This window comes from Sinocyclocheilus grahami, unplaced genomic scaffold, assembly GCF_001515645.1.
Source record: "Sinocyclocheilus grahami isolate Dianchi unplaced genomic scaffold, SAMN03320097.WGS_v1.1 scaffold598.1, whole genome shotgun sequence".
NCBI lineage: Eukaryota > Metazoa > Chordata > Actinopteri > Cypriniformes > Cyprinidae > Sinocyclocheilus > Sinocyclocheilus grahami.
Genome location: NW_015505777.1, coordinates 561,089 through 586,132, shown reverse-complemented (window position 1 = coordinate 586,132; position 25,044 = coordinate 561,089). Strand labels below are relative to the sequence as shown.

General features: G+C 41.6%; 1 protein-coding gene across 1 annotated transcript in view; it reads left to right on the top strand.

The window, feature by feature from the left end:
• LOC107557316 (receptor tyrosine-protein kinase erbB-4-like) overlaps positions 1 to 25,044 on the top strand; it is a 141,575-nt gene that overhangs the window by 52,161 nt on the left and 64,370 nt on the right. The window contains exon 3 of the mRNA XM_016240702.1: positions 7,246 to 7,432. Coding sequence (XP_016096188.1) covers positions 7,246 to 7,432 — 187 coding nt within the window. The remainder of the gene's footprint in view (positions 1 to 7,245; positions 7,433 to 25,044) is intronic.

Below are 25,044 nucleotides of genomic sequence, written 5' to 3'. Positions count from 1 at the left end.
CAAATGCTTGCCCTTGGAAATTTCTATTAATCAAAGAATCCTGAAAAAAAAAAAAAGGTTTACACAAAAAGCAGCACCAAGAAAGTTGTTTATTGAGTACCAAATATGCATATTAGAATGATTTCTGAAGCATAATGTGCATTGTGCACTGAAGACTGGAGTAATGATGCTGAAAAATCAGCGTTGTCATCACGGAAATATATATTTTTTATATATATATTACAATATAACATTTTTTTATTGTATTTATGATCAAATAAATGCAGCCTTGGTAATATTCTTTCAAAAACATAAACAAAATACAGAATCAAACGTTTGAATGGTAGAAGCAAGCAATGATTCGGAATCATTATATTGTTCCACCAGTGTTATTTTAGTATTATCTGCATAATCTTATAATGCATTGATATTTTGAATTACCTTTTATTTTTTTTTTATTTTCAGTTTTATTTTACATTTAAGTTTTAGTAATTCGGGTGTGTGCTTTTGTCTTTTTTATTAGCTTCTTTTTATATTTATTAGTTGTTTTTGAATTTTTCTATTTATCTTTAATTTATTTTAATTTTAGTACACTGAAAAAAAATGTCAGAATCAAATTTCACTCCGAAATTGCTAGTAAATTAAAAACAAAAGTACAAAAAGAAACACTTAATTAAATAATTTTGAAGTTGAAAATCTGAAAGTATTTTCTTGTAAAAAATAATAATCTTTGTTTTGATTACAACTTAAAAAAGTATTTTTTACAGTGTCATTTTAGTATTTTTAGTAACTTTAATTTATCTGGGTTAGTTTCAAAGGCAGCATTTTTTAATTTGTGTTTTTTTTATTTACAACTTTAAAAAATAAGTACACAAACACACACACACACACACACACACACACATGCATACATACATACGGAGTATGATTTACTAAAAATAAAATGTGTAGTTTAATTCAATGTGTTACTTGCTTTCTTAATAATTAATTATACATTTTTAATTGCACTTTCTGCTCTAAAACCAATTTTTTTCTGTGTAGTTTTATTTTCAGTTTTAGTTAAGACAAACAACACTGCAATATACCCTTTTTTCTTTCATTAAAAGTCTTATGAAGTGTGTCCGTTCAGTTTGTCCATGGTTGTCTAAGTCTCATTACAGCCAGCAGTGTCATGACACGGTCTCTGGGGTGAAATTAATTCCTCAGCAATTATAGACACCTGGAAATTATTACAGCTACACAAAATGCTCTGACAATAAAAATGACCATAATTGAATGCAGAGCATGAATGATGATTGAACTGTTGTGTCTTAATCTGTCAAATTAGACAATATTGACCCTAGCATAAACTAAACTGAAGTGTAATTAATTCTAAATCAATTACACAAAATCTTTTTCTAAAAGCTTCTTGCCTGCAGATTGATTTTTAGCACAGAGCCAATGCAGTAAAGCCATTTCTTGGCTTAAAAAAATAAAATGAAATAAAATACAAATTAGTTATTCTATGAATAACTTCTGTGTAATGAATTTAGATTCATAGCTATTTTCAGAAATGTAGTTATGGTTGATCATTCACAATATGCCAGCTTTCTTCTCCAATGATTGAATGATTGCCGTTGTTTGTAAAGATATTCGTAAAGGTCATGATTGCTATTTGAATGAAGGTAATGATCGTGTGCGACGGCAGGCACTAGAGGAAGACCCATTATTTGAGTTATGGAAGACCAAACTTTGCTTACAACATGAATTGTTATTAAAATGAGTCTTCAATGCTGCTTAATTTAGCCCTCCAAATTGTTTTCCTTTATGGATTTTCAATATTTGGCAGTGAGAGCTAGTTTCAGGCAAATATGTGCAGTGTCGTGACTCATGTACCTTGCCTCATGGAGTAGAAGAAACAGATTGCATTTAACAATAGCGATGACATTTATATTGTGTTTTTCTTCGGTTTGAATGCAGAACAGACCGTGCCTGCTCGTAAAGACGCCTTCGCCACTTTCTGTCATCTAAAAATGGATGATTGTGACCCTGAAACTATTCCCACTTCTCACTGCGGGGTTCTGTCAACTACCCTCCTCATTCATTGTCTCATATCTCTTGTGAAAAATGATCTTCTGCCACTTTCTCGCTTGTAACTGGAGTTGTTTTGTTTGTTCGGAATATACTCCTGTTACTTCTCGCTCAAAATATTTCAGCTAACGTTCATTATGCTTTTAACAAAGACAGTCAAGTATTTGAAAATGCAGATTATAAAGTCATTAGAACTCCAAATATTTATAGTTTGCTGGAGAGGTTTTACTATCAATTTCAGTAAAAGAGTTTGCTCTTTTGTAGCTCGCAGGGGAGCTGTTCGCTTACATTTAAATGTCAACCTTTCTTTGATGTTTCTCCTACATTTCCTTAGGAAAAAATAATTATAGATACAAATGAGTTAATTGTGGACAAAATAGAGGTATTAGTGAATGGATAGCAGATCAGGGGCGCATTTCCCAAAAGCATTGTTAGCTAACTATGGTCGAAAGTTCCATCATTGCCAAGATAGTTCAACGATTTGGTGTTTCCCGAAACCATAATAGAATATTATTTAACATGATTTTTTTGTTAAATAGTTTATTATTGTACTTTTTTATAGGATTTTTTTCTGTATATAATATGAACAGAATAGCACAATAATAAATTGAGTCAATAAACTGTAATAAATCTGTAAATGATTTGTATAGGTTATATATGTGTGTGTGTGTGTGTGTGTGTATAATATATATATATATATATATACATACATACATACATACATACATATATAGATTATTGGCAATGGTTCTACGATCTACCTAGGTTTACAATGCTTTTGGTAAATGCAGCTCAGGGTAATTATAGTTAATAACTAAAACTAAAAACATAAAAAAGTTATTTGAAATAAATGTTAACTGAAATAAAATATATACTGTAGACATTTAAACAATTTAAATTAAATAACAATAAAAAGAGATAAAAATGTAAAAATCTAAAATTGACATGAAAATATAAATAAAATCAAATTCAAAATATTAACAAAAACTATAAAAGTACCTTAATGATACTAAAATAAACACAGTTACATGCAACTGTGCGCGTATATAATTAATACCATGGTCTGACTGAATACGCTGTTCTGATTGGCTGGCAAGTATGCATTAAATAAGGGATAATCAACAGCTAGCCGTGCATTAAATAATTTTAATGCACGACGTGGAGGCAAAGAACCACCCGATGCAGGTGGTTGCCTCCGCGAAGTGCATTAAAATCCTTTAATTCCCGGCTAGGCGTTGATTATCCCGCTTATTCCATGGTCATTTGCCAAGCTATAGACAAGTTAAAAATTGTATTGCTCTTTGCAGCGCAATATTTGACCGAATGGGTTATTTTCGTCAGTTACGGCTCGTTAGCGCTAGCATTCTGCCAGCTTCAAATCAGACAGAGAGATGAAATTAATTATCGATCGATCGAGAGAGAGAGATAGAGAGAGAGACAGCAGTTGTGTGTCAGTTACCTGCTTGCTGCGTCGTTGCTGGGGAATATAATGTAGAGATCCAATATTTTAGTAATAAAAATCACGGGGAAGCTTTGACAACACGTTTATGTGTGTGTGCACTGTGCAGCACAGTCTGCGATCTCCGACCTATCTCTCTCTCTCTCTCTCTCTCTCTCTCCGTGTGTGTGTGTGCGAGCGAGTGATGCATGTTGGTTAGTGTGCATCAATTAAAGCAGCACATTAATATAGAATGTGGATTAAACTGACTTGGAGCTACCTAGCATTAAACGGTTTTACTGCATACATGCCAGCCAATCAGAATTCAGAATTCAGACAGACCATGGAATAAAACCGTTTAATGCACAGGGAGTTCCAAGTCAGTTTAATCCACATTCTATATTAATGTGCTGCTTTCATTGACTCACATACACACAGAGAGATCGCAGATTGCGCTGTGCACATACAGAAACATTCAAGAGGACATAGACTTGTCATCATTGTTTTTGAAGTAACTAAACTCACAGCTTTATTGTTTGTAGAGAGAGACCCACACACAGGTAATTTACACACGCAACTTTCATCTCTCTCTCTCTCTAGTTAATCAAAATAAATGGTGTAATTCATTCAAATAAATGTAGTCTTACCACACTACTTCATCTCTGTGTCTGATTTAAAGTTGGCAGAATGCTAGATCTAACGAGCCGTAACTGACGAGTTTCGGGTGGTTTTTGCCTCCACGTTGTGCATTAAAATCATTATCCCTTACATATATTTCACATTATATTCATCAATGTTTTTGAAAAAGGAACGTAATTGTTTGAAATAATCAAATGGGTACACAAAATAATAGTTGTGTACCCATTCCTAAATGCAATTATTTGACCACACAAAAGTATTATTGCTCATTTACAGCATTTAGGTTTGTGATGCATTACATTGGACAGCCTATGTGTGATCCTTTGAATATTAGTATTAATCTGTTCATTGTGTGTGTGTGTGTGTGTTTGTGTGATCTTTACAGATCACTGCATTAACATTTACTGCATTAACGGGCTTTACATGCACTCCATTGACTTTTCTCCTAGGAAGTGCATAGACAGAATAAAGTCATTTTAGCATGTGAAGGGAACAGTTAGAATAGCAAAAACTTTCCCTGATTTCAGAGCCTGTCCAGATCTATTAAACATACAGCTGAAACATTTATGATGACAGCTTGCTGTGTTACCCTTAATGCACGACCCTTAATGCAGGCAGAACATGTATGTCATACAGTATATTTTTATTGAAAAGTAACACCAAAATATCATACATCTATATTTTTTTCTGTTATTTCTTTTGAATTGTGGGGTTTTGTGATTTTTTTTCACCCACTTACAGTAACTTTTTTTTGCCTCTATTGTGCTTCCTTAACAACAATTTACCACAGTTCATATTGCAAAATGTGGTACGTGCAAATTTTCATTTTTCATTTTGTTGTTATCTTTGAAAACAAGACTGTGTGTTTAGTGAGTGCCTGAAACTCTCTGTCCTTAACTAAAAGATCTGCAATGTAAACCTGCCAAAATTGTTTTTCTGTATTAAAAATACTCACAGCTACTGTGTTTATGCATACCATTTAGCTAAAGAGGTTTGTTAACATGCGGCTCACTGTGATCTGACATTATTCAAAGTTACGCCAAGATCCTGTTTAAAAGAGCAAAACCTTCACAGGCATATTAAGCAGTTAAACCTCATTTAGCAATACATTGTTTATTGTTTACTGCTTGCTAAATTGGCTTGAATCAATTATGATTTGTGGTGCAGAACTGTAATTGCAATTGAATTAGCCTGTGTTTTTAGGAAAGTCTAATGAAAAAAAATCAAAAGCAAGATTTTCTTTTTCTTTTTATTATTTCTTGGCAGCTAAAGCACTGGTCCAGTGATTGTTTTAATACCCAAAGGGTAAGAAAACAAATTAGTTTCAAAGTACGGTTATTTGAGAAGGTTGTGAAAAGCAAAGTAATCCTTTAATTAAATAAGGTAAATTAGAACCAAATTCGAAATTATCCCCATGTCCTGGAGGCCTGTGTAAGGTTTTAGAGGATTGTTGTTTGTTGCTAGGTAACATAAGCTGCTGATGACAATAACAAACGTTGCAGATTTAGTAGTGATATTTGCTAATGCCAGAGTCACTATTAATACTGCTCATACCTGTAGGGTTTTTAATTCGGACAAACCATTAATGCTAAATGTATGAAAGCTTTTCACATCATGGTGTGACATTATACCCCACAATATAAATATAAAAATCGATTTTATAAAGGATTGTTTTCAGTGTGAAGTCCTGTCATTCAATCTAATATCATGTGCTGGAAATCCTTTACTTACATTTACTTATTTAAAATGTACTTACCGTCAGACCATCCAAGATGAAGATGAGTTTGACATTTGGATAATTATCATTGCATCACTCACCAATGTATCCTCTGCAGTGAATGGGTGCCGTCAGAATGAGAGTCCAAACAGCTGATAAAAACATCACAATAATCCACAAGTAGGCTAATCCACATGATTTAAATCCATCAATTACCATCTTTTAAAGATAAAAGCTGCAATAAATCCATCATTATGGTGTTTTTAAATTAGTAGTTTGGCTAAAATATGAGTCTTCTATCCATTATATTGCTTTCTTCAGTAAAAAAGTTATCTCGTCTGAATGAGGAGAGAAATATGCACAGATCATGCACTGTTTACAAGTGAAAACCGTTCTAAACAAATCTGTTTGGTGGATTTTGATGTGAGAAGGCAACAGGGGATGGACTTTTTCAATGGAGGAAGCATTATTATGGATTGTGGACTGGTATTTTGGCCAGAAGCTGCACTTTAAATTTAAAATGCCTTAATGATGGATTTGTCTACTACAAACACACACCTTTTTGCTTCATAAGATGTTAATTGTTGGACTAGAATCATTTAGACTATTGTGACGTGTTTATTAGCTGTTTGAACTCTTATTCTAATGGCACCCGTTCACTGCAGAGGATCCATTGGTGAGCAAGTTATGCAATGATACATTTCTCAAAATCTGTTCTGATTAAGAAACTGATCTTCATATTGGATGACCTGAGGGAAAGTAAAAAGCAAATTTTAATTTTGGGTGAATTATATATTAGTGTGTTAAATCCTCAGTAGAATCTCAATCTCTCTCTTTCTCTCTCTATGTATGTATATTCAAAACATAATAAAAAAATCATATCACAATTATTTTCACCTGTTGTGGCCCTTGAAGTCCTGTCTGAAATTTGATTTAATAATGATCTCTAGCACTTGCAGTGGTCCTGACGGGTATGTGACAGCTGTCAGTGTGTGCTTGGTCAGCTATTCAGATGGATTTCTGTGACTATAGTTCCAGTATGTGTGTCCCATCACTACAGCTATATCACATTCACTTCTTCTGCATGAAATAGACCTGTCCTCTGTGCCTGCTAATGATACGCAGTATGAAATAATGATTGGATGTCAACATGATTGATGTGGGTGTGGAGAGGGAGGGTCCATTGCTCTCTTGGGCCATTATCTCTTCAAATTATATCAAGGATGTCTGATGAATCGACTAATAGACTTGATGATGAAGTTTTGGTAAAGCCTTGACTAAAGTCCAAACTGCATAATTGAACCGCCTAAAGAAAATCACTAATGGGATTCACCTGAGAAATGTAACTGTAAAATGCAATTGTTTAGTTTAAAATTTCTTAATTTCTTTGTATCTCTGGCAGTCCATCCGTGAGGTGACGGGTTACGTGTTGGTGGCTCTGAATCAGTTTGACTATCTTCCTCTGGAGAACCTGCGGATCATCCGTGGCACTAAACTGTACGAAGGACGCTACGCTCTGGCCATCTTTCTCAACTACAGACGAGATGGCTACTTTGGCCTTAGACAACTCGGCCTCAAGAACCTGACAGGTATATTCTGCTAAATTTGACTCATTCTGATATTGTAACTGCAGTTTCTGTTTTTGCTGTTTGTATTTGTCAAAATCTGTCAGAGAAGGTACATCTATTTCTTCAAAAGTTCTGTAAGATTCTACCCTGACAGCATTTGCCCAAAACAACGGTTTGAAATGTGCATTTAAGATGGTTTAGCAGTTAAAAAAAGTGGTGTTTCTTTTTTCCCCTTTGTTCAAATAAAGCAAGAGTGCTGCAGAATGGAAAAAGAAAGCAGGGGTTTTTAAAAGTTGAACTTATTTTCACTTAAAGTTCCATCTTAAAATGCTTTATAGATAGATGCTTTTTAGATCATATGCTTTTTATTTAACAGTCAACATAAACTACCATATAAAAGCCTGAGATCAGTAAGATTTTTTTTTTCTGAAAAATTAATACATTTAGTCAGCAAGGATGCATTAAATCCAAATGAAGTATTGAAATACATTTTAAAATATATTAAAATAGAAAATATTATTTTAAATATTAGTAATATTTCTGTTAATACTACTGTTTTTTCTGTATTTTTGATCAAGTAAATGCAGCCTTGGTGAGCATAAAAGACTTCTTTCACCAAAAAAAAATTAAATCTCACTGACCCAAACTTTTAAACAGTAGTGCATATGCAATTAGTGGATAGAAGATAATGAAGAGATGTTGTTAATTAATTTTCCATATTGTAGTTTGGCTAGTGTTAGTGCAGCAAGTTTATCTAAATACCTAAGTAGTATACTTAAGTCTATGTTTGTAATGTTTAAATGTCTGACTGATGTCTGTGTAAGTTGTGGTCTTAGACTAAATTAGCATAGCAGGCACTGGTGTATTTGAACACATGTCTGATAAGATTGCCGTTAATTATGTCTTTCATGCTGTGCAGTGTGGCAGCTATGGTAATCATGTACATCAGAAGACGTATCTCATATTAATGATCCACTCTTCATTATATGACTGCGGTTTATCTTATCAGCATATTGTGTTTCACTTGAGCATGTTTTACAGATGACATCAAGGTTTTTTTTTCTTTTTCTTTTCTTCTTCAGCCTTGCTTGGTTGCCTCATAGGGAGACTTTCGTTTACATCTTATACCATGCAATATAGAAACTCATCTTAGAACAATATTTCCAGATCCCTGTTGGGATGTATAAAGAGATAGAGAGAATAAGAAACAGAACAAGGAGTCAAACAACCAACAGACAAATAAAAGAAGTTGGTGGCACCTCAGAGCAAAACAGCCAGAGGCGTGATAATGGTTGTCTGAATTCTGATGACTCCTGGACGACCAATGGAAGTCCAGAGGAGTCCAGCAGGTGGTACGGGGTCACAGTAGGTGATGGAAAGAAAGTTAAGAAAACCACTGGCATGTGGCCCAGTAGGCATATTGCATGATCATGTAGTATTAATCCCAAATACGGCTTTAGCACTTTAATGGCTGATTAAACAATTTCTTGGTATATAAATAAATAGAGCACTGATAGTCTGGGTATACCGCTGCCTTCTTGTCTTCTTTTCTTAGTGTCCTCAAAGATATTTGCATCCTTTTATTGTTTCTCTCATCATTGTGATGAGGTGGCATCTTTGAATGAATGGGGTGTGATGTTACAGGGCATGTACTTCAGGATTCAAGAATTGTGAAGTACATCCTATACATTTGTTTTGATAGAGGGAAACAAGATGCATTTCTAGTTTCAACATTTCTTATTCTTCAGACATTCTGCTTTAAATACAATAAGTATTGGCTGTAAACAATGTGACCAACTTCTGACCACTGGAAATGCATTTTCAACATTCAACAATATTCAGTAATATTCAACAATCTGGACATGAAACCTAACTGAGATCCCCATGTCTCTGGGACTGAATGATAAAGGGCTTTGAAAATGAAGATTCCAAAAGAAGAGTTTATCAAGAACTAGAATCTAAAATCATATTGCGATATCTTTGATACTTCTTGAGTTATAGGTACGCAAACTTTGGAAAAAAATAAAATTTATGACACTCAGACAGGTCTGTTCAATGCAGTTGTTTTGACAGAAGGAAATTAAGTACATCTCTAGTTTCAACATTATTTGCTCTTCAGACATTCATTTTTAAAAGAAAAGAAGTATCATATTTATGCAAAGTGATCCATATTTGTTTTTTGACCACTGAAAATTTACAATTTAGCGATTTACTCCAGGAGCCATGTTGAAATTCAAATATCTCAAGAACCGAATCATATAGGACCTAAAAAATGAGGATGCCAGAATGAATGTTTTTTAAGACCCAGAATTTATAAGGGTATTAAAATATCTTTAAAGGGGTCATGAACTGGCTTTTTAAAAATTATTTTATACATACATTCCACTTATGACGTTAGCGTGGTTTTTACATTCAAAAACATCAAAATCAGTAAGTTATAGGCTATTTTCTACCCTGGTTTTGAGGCTGGCTCAAAAAACGTTCAGTTATTATGGGTGTGCCGCATTGAAAACAATTGGAAGTAAACGCCCACTGCTATGATTGGATAACAGTTTTGCATAGTAAACTAATTACAAACTAACTTCATAGTTGGAGCCTTCTGTGACTTTGGTTAGACACGTAATCAGGACATATCAAGCGATCTCTAACAAAGCAATAGTGATACATAGTACAAATATTTTTACTCACATAAGTGTGCTGCGCCATTCCTGTCGGAACCAATATAGACGGCACAGCATTGCTTTTTAAAGCTGCAGTCCATAACTTTTTTGTTTAAAAATTATCCAAAATCTAAAAATCCTAAATTTAACGTCTGTAAACATAAAGAAGTTGTCCCAACTAGAATGCTATACCGCACCGGAGGATGCTGCAGGTGACGGATTGTTTATAGCCTTTTCTCACAGCAGCTGGAATAAATGATGGATTGAATTTGAAAACACTGTATGACAATAAGAATAATTGGCACGGTTTTATGTGATATGAGCTAACCAATCTTTAGATTTAATCACCATTCATAGCGCAATTTATTGTAATGCTTTTTTCCTCAGTTGATCAGAACAAAAGTGGCAGTTGTTACTTGTTCAGATGACATTCTCCAGTGAAAAATCTTATTTGGGTCATATTTGGGTCGATGTAGAATCTGTGAATACAAAGTGCAGTATATCCACATCGGTGCGGTGACTGACAGCCACACATTAGATCCATCTGGAATCAACCTTTTCAGAATAACACTTTTAAAATTTTTTACAGAATAATTAATACAAGCGTTTTTATATACAAGCCATACATTTCTGCTTTAAAACCTCCCAGGATGTCTTGCTGCGGACTTAAAGTGCATTATTGGAAACACTATTTTATTTTTACAATCTGAAGTACAAGTCATTATTTTTTTATTTGACAATGATGCTGTCGATAGATCCTAATGCATTTTTAAACTGGAGCATTCCTTTAAATGAGTTAGTGACTGTTTACAACCACAGTAAATCAGTAAGAAATGTGCACTAGAATAAGCTTTGTTCTTCACCCAAAAGCTTGCAAACAGAATGTTCCAGCCCAGTGTTGCAGTGTTACAATGCTGTATATAGTAAACCCTATAGTAAGCAAGAAAATGCAGCAAAAGTTGGCTGTATTCAATGATGGGAAGAGCTGCACATTTGAGGTAACGGTTGTTGCTTGAATTCCTCGCTAAATTCTTTGAATCATATTTTTTAGCTTTGAATTTCCTATTCCTCCAGTGTTGCTGGTAAAGTCTGATTCTCGTGGCAACGGTAGCCATGTTTCTGCAATTTTCAAAATTAGTTTTAAGAGATGAAAGTTGTTCTTCAGCCCCTTGAGATATTCAGCACATTGATGATGAATGACTCCTTTTATTACAGCCATGTGCTCCCCTCTCATGGTTCCTCTACACGGCTCTGCCGCATGATCAATAGCTTTCATAAGCAACTTATGATACAATAATGGCTGTAACCTTATTTTCTGTGGTCCTTCAATCAAATGTTGTTCTTTTTTGACTATGCACTCTTAGATGACCTCTATAACCAGCAGCTGAATAAAGGGCAGTTTCATTAACTTTTTAGAATCTCAGAAGATAGAATTTTTAATGCCACGTGTTTTCGGAAAAGAGTTCAATATTTGAGTGGGCAGATCCCTGTATGTAAATATTTCTTCATCTTCCACCACATGTGGCCAAAGGTTATTGAATAAGAACAAATCAAAGATCATGTGCAATACTTATCAGATCAATGATATATTGCATCCAAGCACTTGTTCAGTTGCTTGAAAATCAAGGCTTACATTACACAGTCATGAAAGAAGTCTGTTGTTCATAGACTGTGGATTCTCTAATGAATCCGTTGTTGAATCACACTCCACTAACATGCCAAGAAGTCTCAGTGTGCACTGTGCAAAGCAATTAGACCATTATGCAGAATAGACATGTGCCGGTATTCAGTAATAGGATATATCACGATAATGAACATGCATGATATCGTTATCGTGGGCACTTCAAAATACAGTGAATAATTATTTATTACAAATTATTCAGGTTATTTGAAAGCATTTTAAGAATACTTCTCCCATCAACTGGGTACAATGCACAACACCACTGTATGCTGTGTCAAAGACACATGTGCACCCTGATGTAAACAAGTCCAACACGGATGAGAAGAACATGGCAGAACGAGTGAAGTAGTGAATGCACATTCACTCTCTGACAGCTGATGGAACAGCAGAAATGCAGCTGTTACCCTGATAACCCCGAAACCAAAGCAGCTGTGCTACTTTCTGTTTCTGAACAGGATTTAAATGTTTTAAACAGCCATTCAGATTTTTGTATTTGCAGTGGTGTGCATAGCACCACTGCGAATACAAAATACTTTAAGACTTAGACTTAATAGGCTTTTTATTTTCTAATTATTTATACATTTTAATATGGACTACGACATGCCCTTGCTATTGTTTGAAAAAGTTTTGATTATTTATTGTTCAGTCACACTTTACATTAAGACTCCATTATTTTAACATTAACATTAGTTCTCTTTCAGTCGGTCACTCCGAGTCACGTTGGTGACCTACGAATTGGGATCTCACTTAGAGAGACCAATCCACTTCGAGTGTAAACTAAACGAGCCAATGCACATTGGCATGCGATGATTGCATCCAGCTGCCGCTGATCACAGCATGAGCATAAAAAGGCAGCCGGTGCAACGCATACCAGCTTTTCGCTTCGGAGCCGAACGACAACATCATTCTGCTCCTACCAAACTGCTTCGTGTGTGACGAGTCTAGCGAGGTCTCAGGAGCTTTTTGTGTTGGCAGACGGCGCTTCAGTGGTGGTCGTTCTTGTGTCGAGTGGGTTGCGCACTTCAGGCTGCACTACCCCCTGTCGTGCTGCAAACGGCCGTTTCCCCTGTGCGTCTCAGCATGTAAAAGAGCATTTCCCTAAAAGAGCCAATTTCTCTAAAAGAGTACAGTAAGCGGGTGCGTCTTTGTAAAGACGGCGGATCGTCTTTTTAAAGATGCCGTTTCACCCGTGCGTTTCTGAATGCCGTCATTACCTGGTGCCGGGTGATGGTCACAATCGCTGCCTCACGTGTCTGGGCATTAAACACACTGAGGTGGTGTTCGCGGATGAGTCGTGTTCCCATTGCGGGAAGTTGACCATCACGGAGCTGCGGGCCAGGCTCCGTTTCCTCCAGAGGGGCGGAGCTCCGTTGCCTCTGCTGCGATCTAGTGTTCGTCCTGGCGGCAGCCAAGCGTGGACTACTAGCGGTCTGAGGGTTACAGTGGTGGCAAACCCCTCGGGGGACCATTGCTCCTCTAGTGCTTCGCAACCAGTTGAGCCGCCAAAGGAACATGCTGGGCCCTCTTCAAAGAGTGTACCAGTGGTATCTTTCGGTGCCGCTCACGACGACCGGCTGTCGATCACTGCATCGGAGGGAGAGCTCGCTGCAGAGGAAGATTCGGCTGCACTGCCGCCCTCTGGGACGGTGGCAAGGCCTGAATTGTATCCAGAGATGTCATCTATGCTTTCCTGGGCCGCCGACAGGGTAGGGCTCAAGTGGAAACCTCCACCGCGTCCCGGGCCCTCGACGTTGGACGATTAGTTTCTCGGGGTTGCTTGCGCTGGTTCTCAGCACCCCGCCTCAGTGCCTTTCTTCCCGGAGGTGCATGAGGAGCTCACCAGGTCATGGACGGCACCTTTTACTGCCAAAAACCGACCTGCTGGTTCCCCCTCCCTCACCACCCTCGACGGTGGTGCAGCAAGGGGGTATACAAGGTCCCCTCGGAGGAGCGGTCGGTTGCGATGCAACTGTGTCCTAATACTGCCTCCACCCGGCAGGGCGAATCATACCTCCCCTCCCGGGTCTGTAGTTACTCGCCTGACCTGTCCGGCGATGCTTGTACGGCCTGTGGAGAAGCTGCTTCCACCTTACACGCTACGGCGTTACTGCAGGCTCATCAGGCCAAGGCACTGAGGGACCTGCACGAGGGAGGTCTTGATCCGGAAGTTCTGAAAGAGCTCCGAACCGCTACTGACCTTGCGCTCCGACCGACGAATGTCACCAAGAATTCTCTGGGTCGTGCGATGTCCACACTTGTGGTCCAGGAGCACCATCTCTGGCTGTGTCTGGTTGATATGAGGGATGCCGACTAAGTTCGGTTCCTTAATGCCCCTGTGTCCCAGATCGGCCTCTTCGGCGACGTGGGCGAGAGCTTGTCCACAGAAGCAGACTGGGGCGGGTCGTCACACCCTGCCGCGGCGGGCAGATGCTGCCTCCACGTCCACCGGCTGCAGTGCCCCAGCCTGCTCATTGCCGAGGGTAGTCCCCTGCGTCAGCCCCTGCTCGAGCGCCGCATCCGCAGCAGCCTCCAGCAAGCGCTGTGGAACTGGGCATAGGCAGGCCGCCCCACCCGTCCAGGCCACCGTCATACCTGGTGGTGAGAGATAGAGCAAGAGGCCCCGGGACGGGTGACCCAGAGAGGGAGGAAGCTGGTCTTTGGGGGATGGTGAAGGCACCTCTCCCTCCCCCGGAGGAGGGCCGGGTGGAGAATCTGGAAAATCTCGATGAGAGAGCGGTTGAACTGTAGAACCAGGTAAGCATTGCACCGCACACTAAGACCCCTCTTCGGTCCGCTCACAAGCCGCCCGAGTTGGGTCCCTGCGTTCCACCTTACTGCCCCACTGCGGTGGTTCCGCTGGTCCCACTTGCATGGTATCTGGGTGCCTGGGTGTCATTCCTCCGGGCAGGAGTGCCCCTAGAACAGGTCTACAGGCATGCTGTTATTTACACGGATGCCTCCACCACCGGCTGGGGGGCCACGTACAACAGGCATGCAGTGTCGGGGGTATGGACGGGCCCCATACTGCACTGGCATATCAATTGCCTAGAGTTGTTAGCAGTGTGCCTTGCCTTGAACCGTCTCAAAGGGTGCTTACGAGGCAAGCACGTGCTGGTCCGAACGGACAACACGGCGACCACCACGTACATCAACAGTCAAGGTCACAAGGTCACGCTCCCGTCACATGTCGCAACTTGCCCGCCACCTCCTCCTTTGGAGTCAGAAGGTTCTGAGGTCACTTTGTGCCATTCACATTCCGGGTCTGCTCAACCCTATGGCCGACGAGCTGTCACGAGCTATGCTCCCGGGAGAATGGAGACTCCATCCCCAGACGGTCCAGCTGTTTTGGAGACGTTTCAGAACCGCCCAGGTAGACCTGTTTGCCTCTCCAGAAACCTCTCACTGCCAGATGTTCTACTCCCTGACTGAGGGAACACTCGGCACGGACGCACTGGCACACAGCTGGCCACGGGGCCTGCGCAAGTATGCGTTTCCCCCAGTGAGCATTCTCGCACAGACGCTGTGCAAGATCAGGGAGGACAAGGAGCAGGTCCTGCTTGTGGTGCCGTATTGGGCCACTTGGACCTGGTTCCCCGAACTAATTCTCCTCGCGACAGTCCCTCCCTGGCAGATTCCTCTGAGGAAGGATCTACTGACTACTGGAGGATCTACTGGCACCCTGTGGCACCCACGTCCAGACCTTTGGAAACTTCATGTCTGGTTTCTGGACGGGACGTGGAGGTTCTTGGTGACCTACCCCAAGAGGTAGTTGACACCATCACTTCGGCGAGAGCACCGTCTACGAGACACGCTTATGCCTTGAAGTGGAACCTGTTCATCGAGTGGTGTTCTTCTCATCGGGAAGACCCCCGGAGATGCCCGATCGGCGTCTTGCTTTCCTTTTTGCAGCAAGGGTTGGAGCGAAGGCTGTCTCCCTCCACCATTAAAGTCTATGTCGCTGCAATTGCTGCTAACCTTGACCCCGTGGAAGGGAATTCTGTAGGGAAGCATGATCTGGTCATCAGGTACCTTAGGGAGGTGAGAAGATTAAATCCTCCCTGGCCCTCCTCTATACCATCTTGGGACCTGTCTCTAGTGCTCAAAGCACTACAGCAGGGCCCATTTGAGCCTTTGCAGTCAGTTGAGCTAAAGTTTCTTTCAATGAAAACTTTACTCCTGCTTGCACTGGAACGCATTTTTGTTTGACGATTCGTGCCTAGAGTTATGTAGGCTATGTGCCCAAGGTTTCCATTACTCCCTTCAGGGATCAGGGGGTGAGCCTGCAAGCGCTGCCCCTGGAGGAGGCAGACCCAGCCCTAGCTTTGCTCTGTCCGGTCCGAGCCTTGAGATGCTACGGAGACCGGACAAAAAGCTTTAGGACCTCAGATCAGCTCTTTGTCTGTTACGGAGGCCGGCAGAAGGGGAAGGCCATCTCTAAGCAGAGGATGGCCCACTGGATTGTGGATGCCATCACCGGCTTATCAGGCACAGGTGTGCCCTGCCCACTCAGGTTGCGAGCTCACTCTACTAGGAGGGTTGCAACCTCCTGGGCGCTGGCTCATGGCGACTCGCTGACAGATATTTGTAGAGCTGGGCAACCCCCAACACATTCACTAGATTCTATAGCCTTCGTGTGGAGCCGGTATCCTCCTGTGTTCTCACCTCAAACGGGTAGAGGGGCTGAGAGGCCCCGGTTTAGTGTCTACTTGCTCCAGAGTGTCTGTACTGTAGGCCCAAGTGGAACGGGTACGTTTCCCCAGTGTTATCCAATCTCACTGAATGGGTTGTGCTATGACAACAGTGACTGGTCTTTTGTTGCGAGCCCCGGCCTACACTACAAAGGGGTGCAGGCGGCTCGCACAGGACACTGGAAGGGGACAGCATCCATGGCTCTTTGGTAGGGATCCCAATTCGTCGGTCACCGACGTGACTCGGAGTGACCGACTGAAAGGGAACGTCTTGGTTACGTATGTAACCCTCGCTCCCTGAAGGAGGGAATGGAGACGTCACGTCCCATCGCCACGGCTGCTGTACCACCGCTGAGCGGCCGGGTCACCGGCTCGGCTCCTCAGCGAAAACCTGGTATGCGTTGCACCGGCTGCCTTTTTATGCTCTCGCTGTGATCAGAGGCAGCTGGATGCAATCATCGCATGCCAATGTGCATTGGCTCGTTTAGTTTACACTCAAAGTGGATTGGTCTCTCTAAGCGAGATCCCAATTTGTCGGTCACCGATGAGATGTCTCCGTTCCCTCCTTCAGGTCAATTCATTAGTTAATATAAACTGCCAATGAAAAGTTCTTCTGAAGCATTTAAGTTAATTTCAACATTTAATAATGTGTTATTAAAATCAAAAGTTGTAACTGTACTTTTAAATGGACCCAAGCTAACAGCTGTAAGAATAATAACTTTTGTAACAAATGTAGCTATTGTTTATTGTTAATGTTAATGCATTAACTAAGGTTAACTAATGAGATCTTGTTCTTTACAATTTTTTGCACTTTAATCTGTTTGAAACAGTTGTTTGCTTCATAATTGTCGTGTATTCCTTTATTGTATTTAAATGTCCAGTTCATTTTGTTATATTAAAAAAACTTTTCCCAATATCATAACAATATCATATACTGTGATAAAAGCTTCAGCAATTATCGCCACATGAAAATGTGCCTAATGCCTAATGCAGTATGCATACAAATTAAAAAGCATCACTCATATGTATATACAGTGGGTACGGAAAGTATTCAGACCCCCTTAAATTTTTCACTCTTTGTTATATTGCAGCCATTTGCTAAATATATAATTTTTTATTTTTTTTAATAATAAATATTTTAAATTTAAAATTATAAATAATTTTATAATTAAATATGATCAATTTCATTTTGATCCAAACTTTTATTATTTATTTATTTTATTATAATTTTGTCTTCTTGCCTTCCACACCCCCTCACCCCTACAAATTTATTTATTGTATGGAAAAAAAGAAGGTTAATAATTTCCATTTTTGAGTGAACTGTCCCTTTAAGACACATAATCTTAAATTAGGGGTCTATTCCAATGAAAACAACTATTTTGTTTAGTATTTAATCAGAGTGTCTTTCATTGGCCATTGAAAGATGCAATATTTACTTGGTGATGTAAAATAATTAAATTGAAATACAAACTTTGTTGTTTTCTGAAGGTTTGGTGGTTGAGTTTGGTTTGACTCCACAATTCCACCTTGTCGAATTTATTCATTATGTTACACAAATCTCCATGCAACCTAACACTTTGTGCCCTCATATGTATGCTTGTGCACATCCCCGGTGGTTTATTAATGCAATAGCCTTGATGTGAAGCATGCTTGCCACCCACCCCCGCAGAGCCTCTTGGGCTAGCATGTCCAGTCCTCTGCTCTCCTCACACAGCCTTGGCTGCTAAGTTAGTAAACATTGTCTTGCTTCTGAGCTTCTGTCCATGAACCCAAGGCTGGGCCTTCATTGTGTGGACATTTTTCATCCAGCTGGGCCCATGTATTGTTCAGCATCTTTGCAGACTCTGTAGACAACAATCTTGCGGATGAGTTTCAGTGATTTTGTGAACATGTTTTGTACTGAAGAGCAGCTGTTCAGATGTTTTTTGAGTTGTTCTTTTGTCTTCAAGGTCACTTATGCAGTGTCATTGACTGTATGCTGACTGTATGCTGTATGCTGTGGGTTGTGAGCACCATATTCATGGAACCTTATTTGGGAAATATTTCAGTGAAAGTTGCAATGAAACAGAAGTAGTGACAGACCTTTTCTTACGTATACTGACAGCATCAGTTTTGGAGGCAGATGAAGGGAGTTGAATGAAAACTTGAAGCAATGAGGCCTAACTGATTGAAGAGGTTCTGCATATGTCACCAGAGAGCCTGTTTCACTCTAGTTATGGCATTTTCATTTAAAATAAAAATGTCATAAAAATTAAAAAAATCAGTAAAAATGATTCATTCATTCATTATTTTTTGGTACATGACTCATTAGACAAGATCTGTAAAATGTATTTGGAAAATTTTCTTAATTTTGATAGTTGATAATTTTTATTTTTGAGTGAACTGTCCGTTTAAGAAATTAAATCTTAAATTATCGGTCTATTCCAATGAAGATAATTATTTTTCACTGGCCATTAAGAGATGCTACATTCACTTGGTGATGTAAAACCATTCAATTGAAATATTTCTGAAGGAGCAGAAAACAGAAGGAAAAAGAAAAATCTGAAATTATACAATAAACAGCCTCTTTTTTGGTCTTTAGCTGCTGTTTTGCCGTATCTATACTGTGCCTAGCTAAAATAAGGCTTGATCGTAGGTTAACTTTCTAAAGCTGTCACCTCTCACCCTAAATAATGATAGTTATAAGTATTTAGATTTTATTTCCAAAGCTATTGTAATAACATTACTTCTTGAATATTAAATTATGTCAGCAAATTCTGTTTTTCCAACCATCAGTCAAGAACAAAGTGGGGACAGCAAGAGCGCTTTGTGGGTAATAATTGGTTTGCCTCTGAATCTCTCAAAAAACAAAGCCCATTCATTGCAGCTGAATGTGATTAAAACAGCTCTCTGAGGACTTCCTGCGGTGGGGATAAAGAGTTCCTCTTCAGGAACTCGAGCTGCGTCGAAAACGCTAGGGGAACACCTTCTGCGACCGACGCTCTGAATCACATGTGAAATCAGTCCAATAGCTGAACGGGATGTCACGGCGGATGACGTCATGACCAGGAAGCTATAAAAGCACGTGCGGCGGAGCCAGCATCAGCTTTCTGTCATTCAGCGAAGCGCTCTGTGTGTCAGTCATATTTATTGTTGTCTGTCTATTGTGAGAAAAAGTCTAATAAGCAGCTATGTCTAAGGCTCACGCTAAGACAAAGCATGCAAAGGGCGAGTGCAAGCCACGTTATAGGTTGTGTCTTCCTCCCTGCCCACATTATATCACGAGTGGGGATACACACAGGCTGTGCGTGGTTTGCTTGAGAGCGAAGCACAGTTGTTACTGCCTTGCTTCGCTCTCAGAGGGCTCTCTTTGAGGTGGGAGCCTTCACTAGCGTTCCTCACGGTGCCGGCCCCGCTTTCGCCGAGGCGGAGTGGCGGCTGTGCTCGTGGGTTTCGCGTATGGATCTGCTTCCTAATCACCAGATCCGGCGCCCGCTCTCGGGGTTTCGGAAGCCCGTGCTGCGGTCCTTCCCACCGGGGAGAGGGCGCGACGCTCTGCCTGTCTTTCTCCGAGGAGATTGATATGGAGGGCGTCAAAGAGCTCGCCAGTTGCACAAACATCAGTTACACAAGCATATTATGCCTGATATTATAATGAGCAGGATTAATAGGGAGCGGAGCTCGCGCAGTCGGCTCTCGGGGGGCGGATTGTGTTTTTTCCGCTGTTAAACGCTCCGCTCTCGCCGGGCATGCTCTGAGGAGTGTGTCTGTGCCTGTGATCTTGCAATTGTGGGCCCGCTGCTGCTGAGGCATGGCGGCAACTGAGAACGCGGAGATCGCTCATGATCTAGCAGACGGGTTGGAGACGGCTCTTCCTATCTCCGCCCGTGTTCGTTAGATCTAGAGCTCGTTTGTTTGTCAAGGAGATTGATGTTGTTCATGTGACTGACTCACGCGCAGCGCATATATTACATCATTTCGGTTTTAAATGTGAATCTTGCTACACTAGACCGTATTTACTCGTCTGGTTGTTTGATTGCATTTAATTCTGAGGAATAAAATTAAGTATTTGTCTGACTATGAGAAGTTAGATATACAGGCGCTCTTGGGATATAAATTTCTCGAGTGAGAGCACAGGTTAACCTCTCTTCCTTTGAGGAGGTTGAGGCTGTTAGCAGGGGCTGCTGGGCGGAGCAGTCCCAACCCACCATGTTCCAGCCCCTCATTCTGGGGGGCCTCACTTCTCGTACTCCGCAGAGTCTAGAGTCAGAGTGACGCTCCCAGGCCGAAGGCTTCTAGCAGAAGGCGGACCGTCATTCTCGCTGGATAGTCTTCGTCGTAAATGTCCTGACACCTAAGGCCTAGGACTTTTTGAGGGCCAGCTCCCTCTGGGAAAGAGCGGTGTACACCACATTACACGGTGCCCGTCTCTCCTCAGTGCCCTCAGGAGGTCGGTCTGCCAACCCTGCCATGTTCCAGGGCGCAGCGGTCTCCGGCGAGCGCTTCTCTCAGTTACCGCCCAGAAATGTAGCGGTACTAAGAGGCTCGCTACCTCTATGGAGGTATCTAGAGCAGCTAGTACGGCCGTCCCCTGCTAGTCTGCTGAGCTAGCTGCTCTAGGCGCACCACAAGCCAGTCTCATGAGACTGGTTCCCTTAGGAGGTCACCTGGTGGTGTGGGAGCCCCTGCCAAGTGTGCTTCATTGGGTCCTGCCCCGAGCAGGCTGTGGTTTAGTCTTCCTAGCAGACGACGTGGGTCTGAGGGCCGTCATTTTCAATAGGAGACTTCAGCTATGAGAGTCCTGATGCTGTGGCTCAGGACCTCGGAGGGCAGGCCCCTCTGGGGAAGAAAGGTTCACACCGCATTACACGGTGCCCGTCTCTCCTCAGTGCCCTCAGGAGGTCGGTCTGCCAACCCTGCCATGTTCCAGGGCGCAGCGGTCTCCGGCGAGCGCTTCTCTCAGTTACCGCCCGGCAACGTAGCGGCACTGAGAGGCTCGCGGCCTCTGCGGAGGTCCCCAGAGCAACTAGTTCGGTCGTCCCCTGTCGGCGTGCAGACGCTTCAAGGCACCGAACTAGCCATTCTGGGCACACCAGTCTCGAGAGACTGATTCCCTTAGTAGATTATTTAACAGCATGGAAGCTACTGCCAAATGTATCTCAATGGGTCCTGCGTACTGTAGAAAGAGGCTACGGAATCCAGTTCGGTTCTCGTCCACCTCGATTCAACGGGGTCACCCCCACGCTAGTGGGTCCCGAGCAGGCTCTGGTATTAGAACAAGAAGTAGTTACTCTCTTAAGGAAGGAGGCCATCGAGGTGGTCCCTCCATACAACCACCAGGGAGTTCTGCGTTTGCGCCCCTTGTACAAGCCGGCGCACCAGATACTTGTGTGGTCCCAGGGCAAACTCCTCTCGCTGAGAGCAGTTCACATTCCTGGGCATCTCAGTATGGGAGCAGACATCCTGTCGAGGCAGGGGCTGAGGCCCGGGGAATGAATGCTTCACCCCGAGGTGGTGAAGCAGATATGGAGAGTGTTTGGCCAGGCTCAGGTGGACCTGTTGCGACTCATATGATATCACACTGTCCCCTCTGGTTCTCTCTGACTCATCCAGCTCCACTGGGGCTGGATGCCATGGTAAAGACATGGCCGAGGCTTCATCTGTATGCCTTTCCTCCGATTTTCTGCTCCCGGGAGTTCTGGAGAGAGTGCGCCGGGACGGGGCCCGTCTGTTGTTAGTATCCCCGTTCTGGCCGGGCTGAGTTGGGTCTCAGGCTTGATTTCTCTCCTCGACGGCGCTCTATGGGAGATTCCCGTCAGGAGAGATCTCCTCTCACAGGCGGAGGGAACGCCCCCACCCGGAGCTGTGGGAGCTGTGGGTGTGGCCTCTGAGGAGGCACAACTCAAAACTTCCGGTCTCTCAACCGAGGTTGGTTAGACTATCCTCCATCCAGAGCTCCCTCTATGAGGAAACTGTATTTCTGCTGAGACCGCCAGCCCGACCCAGCTAACTGCCCATTTGGTACAGTGCTGGAGTGCCTGCAGGCCTGTTTATCCGCAGGGTTGACCCACTCCACCCTAGAGGGCTTCGTGGCGGCCATTGCAGTCTACCACGCCCCTCTCGGTGGCCATTCAGTGGGAAGACACCCTCTTCTTACACGTTTCCTCTGCGGTGCGCTGAGGCCGAGGCCTCCGGCCAGAGAAGCTAATGCTAAGTGGTGGATCAGGATGCTATTCCATAGCCTCGAGTCCTCTGATCTCCCCACTCCTTTGGGGGTCAAGATTCACTCCTCCAGAAGTTGGCCTTCTGGATGGCGAACCCCGCCTACTTTAGCCACTCCGGGCTCTTCTGTTCTCTCGCTCTAGCTGTGCAGTCTTCCACACTAGGCAGAGATTTGGAAGTCTGGCGACGTGGGCATTCTCGTTCCCCTAGCGTTTTCGACGCAGCTCGAGTTCCTGAAGAGGAACGTCTCAGGTTACGTATGTAACCCTAGTTCCTCGAGGGAACGAGACGCTGTGTCTTGGTGCCATACTTCCGGCGTCCCTGCCGGCGCTTGCTTCATTCCTAGAAGCTGACGCTGGCTCCGCTGCATGTGCTTTTATAGCTTCCTGGTCATGACGTCATCTGCCTTGACGTCCCGTTCAGCTATTGGACTGATTTCACATGTGATTCAGAGCGTGGGTCGCAGAAGGCGTTCCCCTAGCATTTTCGACGCAGCGTCTCGTTCTCTCGAGGAACTAGGGTTACATACGTAACCTGAGACGATCTCCTGACTCAATTCTGGTGGCAAATTGCGTTCTGGGTGTTCCTTCTCTCGGCGGCCCTCCTTGTTCCTTTTATGCCCAATGCAACTGTTTCGGAGTGCAGTCAGAGCATTTAATGTCAAACATAATTGCAAGAAACTTCATGAAATAGTCTGAGGTCTGTTAATATTAGGCAGTTTTGACATCAGCAATTTGTGTTTGTCAAGGGAAAAAGTAATTGTAATAGATTGTCATTCTTTTGGGTCGTTTGGGTGCTTGAGATTTGTTAAGGTCACCTTTGTTCTGTTCTGAAATAAATGGTTGTAAATAACCCCCCCCCCACTTGCATATAATTAATAATGAGCAAGACTTAAATGGCCACCCTTTGCCCGTTAACAGATTTTCTAATGCGTACTGCACAGAAATGGCTAGAGTTAGATTGGCATTTCCAATCTGAAAGGCTTCAAGGAATAGCGATGCGCCAGTCTTTCAGGAAACTATGAGTTGTATTTGTGAAATGCCAGGATGACAATGAGTTACTGGATTCAAATATTTGCAAGATATGTATTTGAGACACTAGTAAGAAGTAAAATAGACAGACACGTTCAGTCTGTGTATAATCTGTACATGTACTGTAACTTTTGGACAGACATACATTTTAATAAAATTTCAGTTTCAGTTTATTTGACACTTTACACTACTATTCAAAAGTTTGATTTTCAGTATCTTCAGTGTCACATGATCCTTCAGAAATCATAAATAGTCCATTAATTCATAAATGCACGTGTAAAACGTGTGCTGCTTATTATATTATTTTCATGATGCATTTTTATTTACATTATAAATGTCTTTACTGTCATTTCTGATCAGTTTACTGCATCCTTGCTTAATATAATTATTTAATCTTTTAATAATGAAAAAAAATCTGAATAAAAAAATTCTATTGGCCCTAAACTTTTGAACAACTGGTGCATGTAAGCCTCATATTCTCTAAAGAATATTTGAAATATAAATATTTTGTAACATTATAAATGTATTTATACCATCACTTTTACCATCACAGTTTAATGTGTCCTTACAGAATAAAAAAATAATGTATTTTTTGTTACATCAAATTTTTTTTTGATATAGTACAACAGTGTTGTTACCTCAGCTTGACAGAACTTCATTGTAATAATGACCTCTAATGCAGCTGAATGCAGTTGAGGCAAAAACATATTATTATTATTATTATTATTATTATTATTATTATTAGGAAGTGTTGTGGTGAGAATTATGACTGATCTAAATGTAACCCTTTCTATGAACTAAGATTATGTGCAATAATGCTACAACCTAGTGTGATTATGCAGTAATTAACAAAGGAAAATATCTGCATACTGCAGTTCTTCCTAATGTACCATAATCTACTGTGACAACAACTAATTGCATATTCCAAGAGGTTGCCAGTTTGTTTTACCAAAGGGGGGTTGTGTGTTAGTGGTTTGACATTGAGAAAAAATGTCTTATTGGTTACTTTGAGACTAAATGCCTGCATTGTAAGTGTAAGTCAGTTTGCTTTGAGCTCTTCAGTGTCTCCATAATCGAGATGGCATTCATTGTATCAAACTGTATGCAGTGTATTGGATAAAGCAAGCCACCCCTTGTCCTGTATTCATTATCGGCACAATGGAGTTCACTGGAGAGCTGGAATGTCAATATCCCAGCTGATCTTTGTCTTCTCTTTGTGAAGGGACCCGATTTCAAAGGTACCTGTTCGTGAGGTCAAATCCACCTTTCACCAACCATGAAAAAAATAGGTGAGAAATGTAAGGTGCACCTGCAAGCTTGGTCTTGCTGAATGGTCTGTGAGGTTTCAGCCGTATCATGGCTTCACCAACCT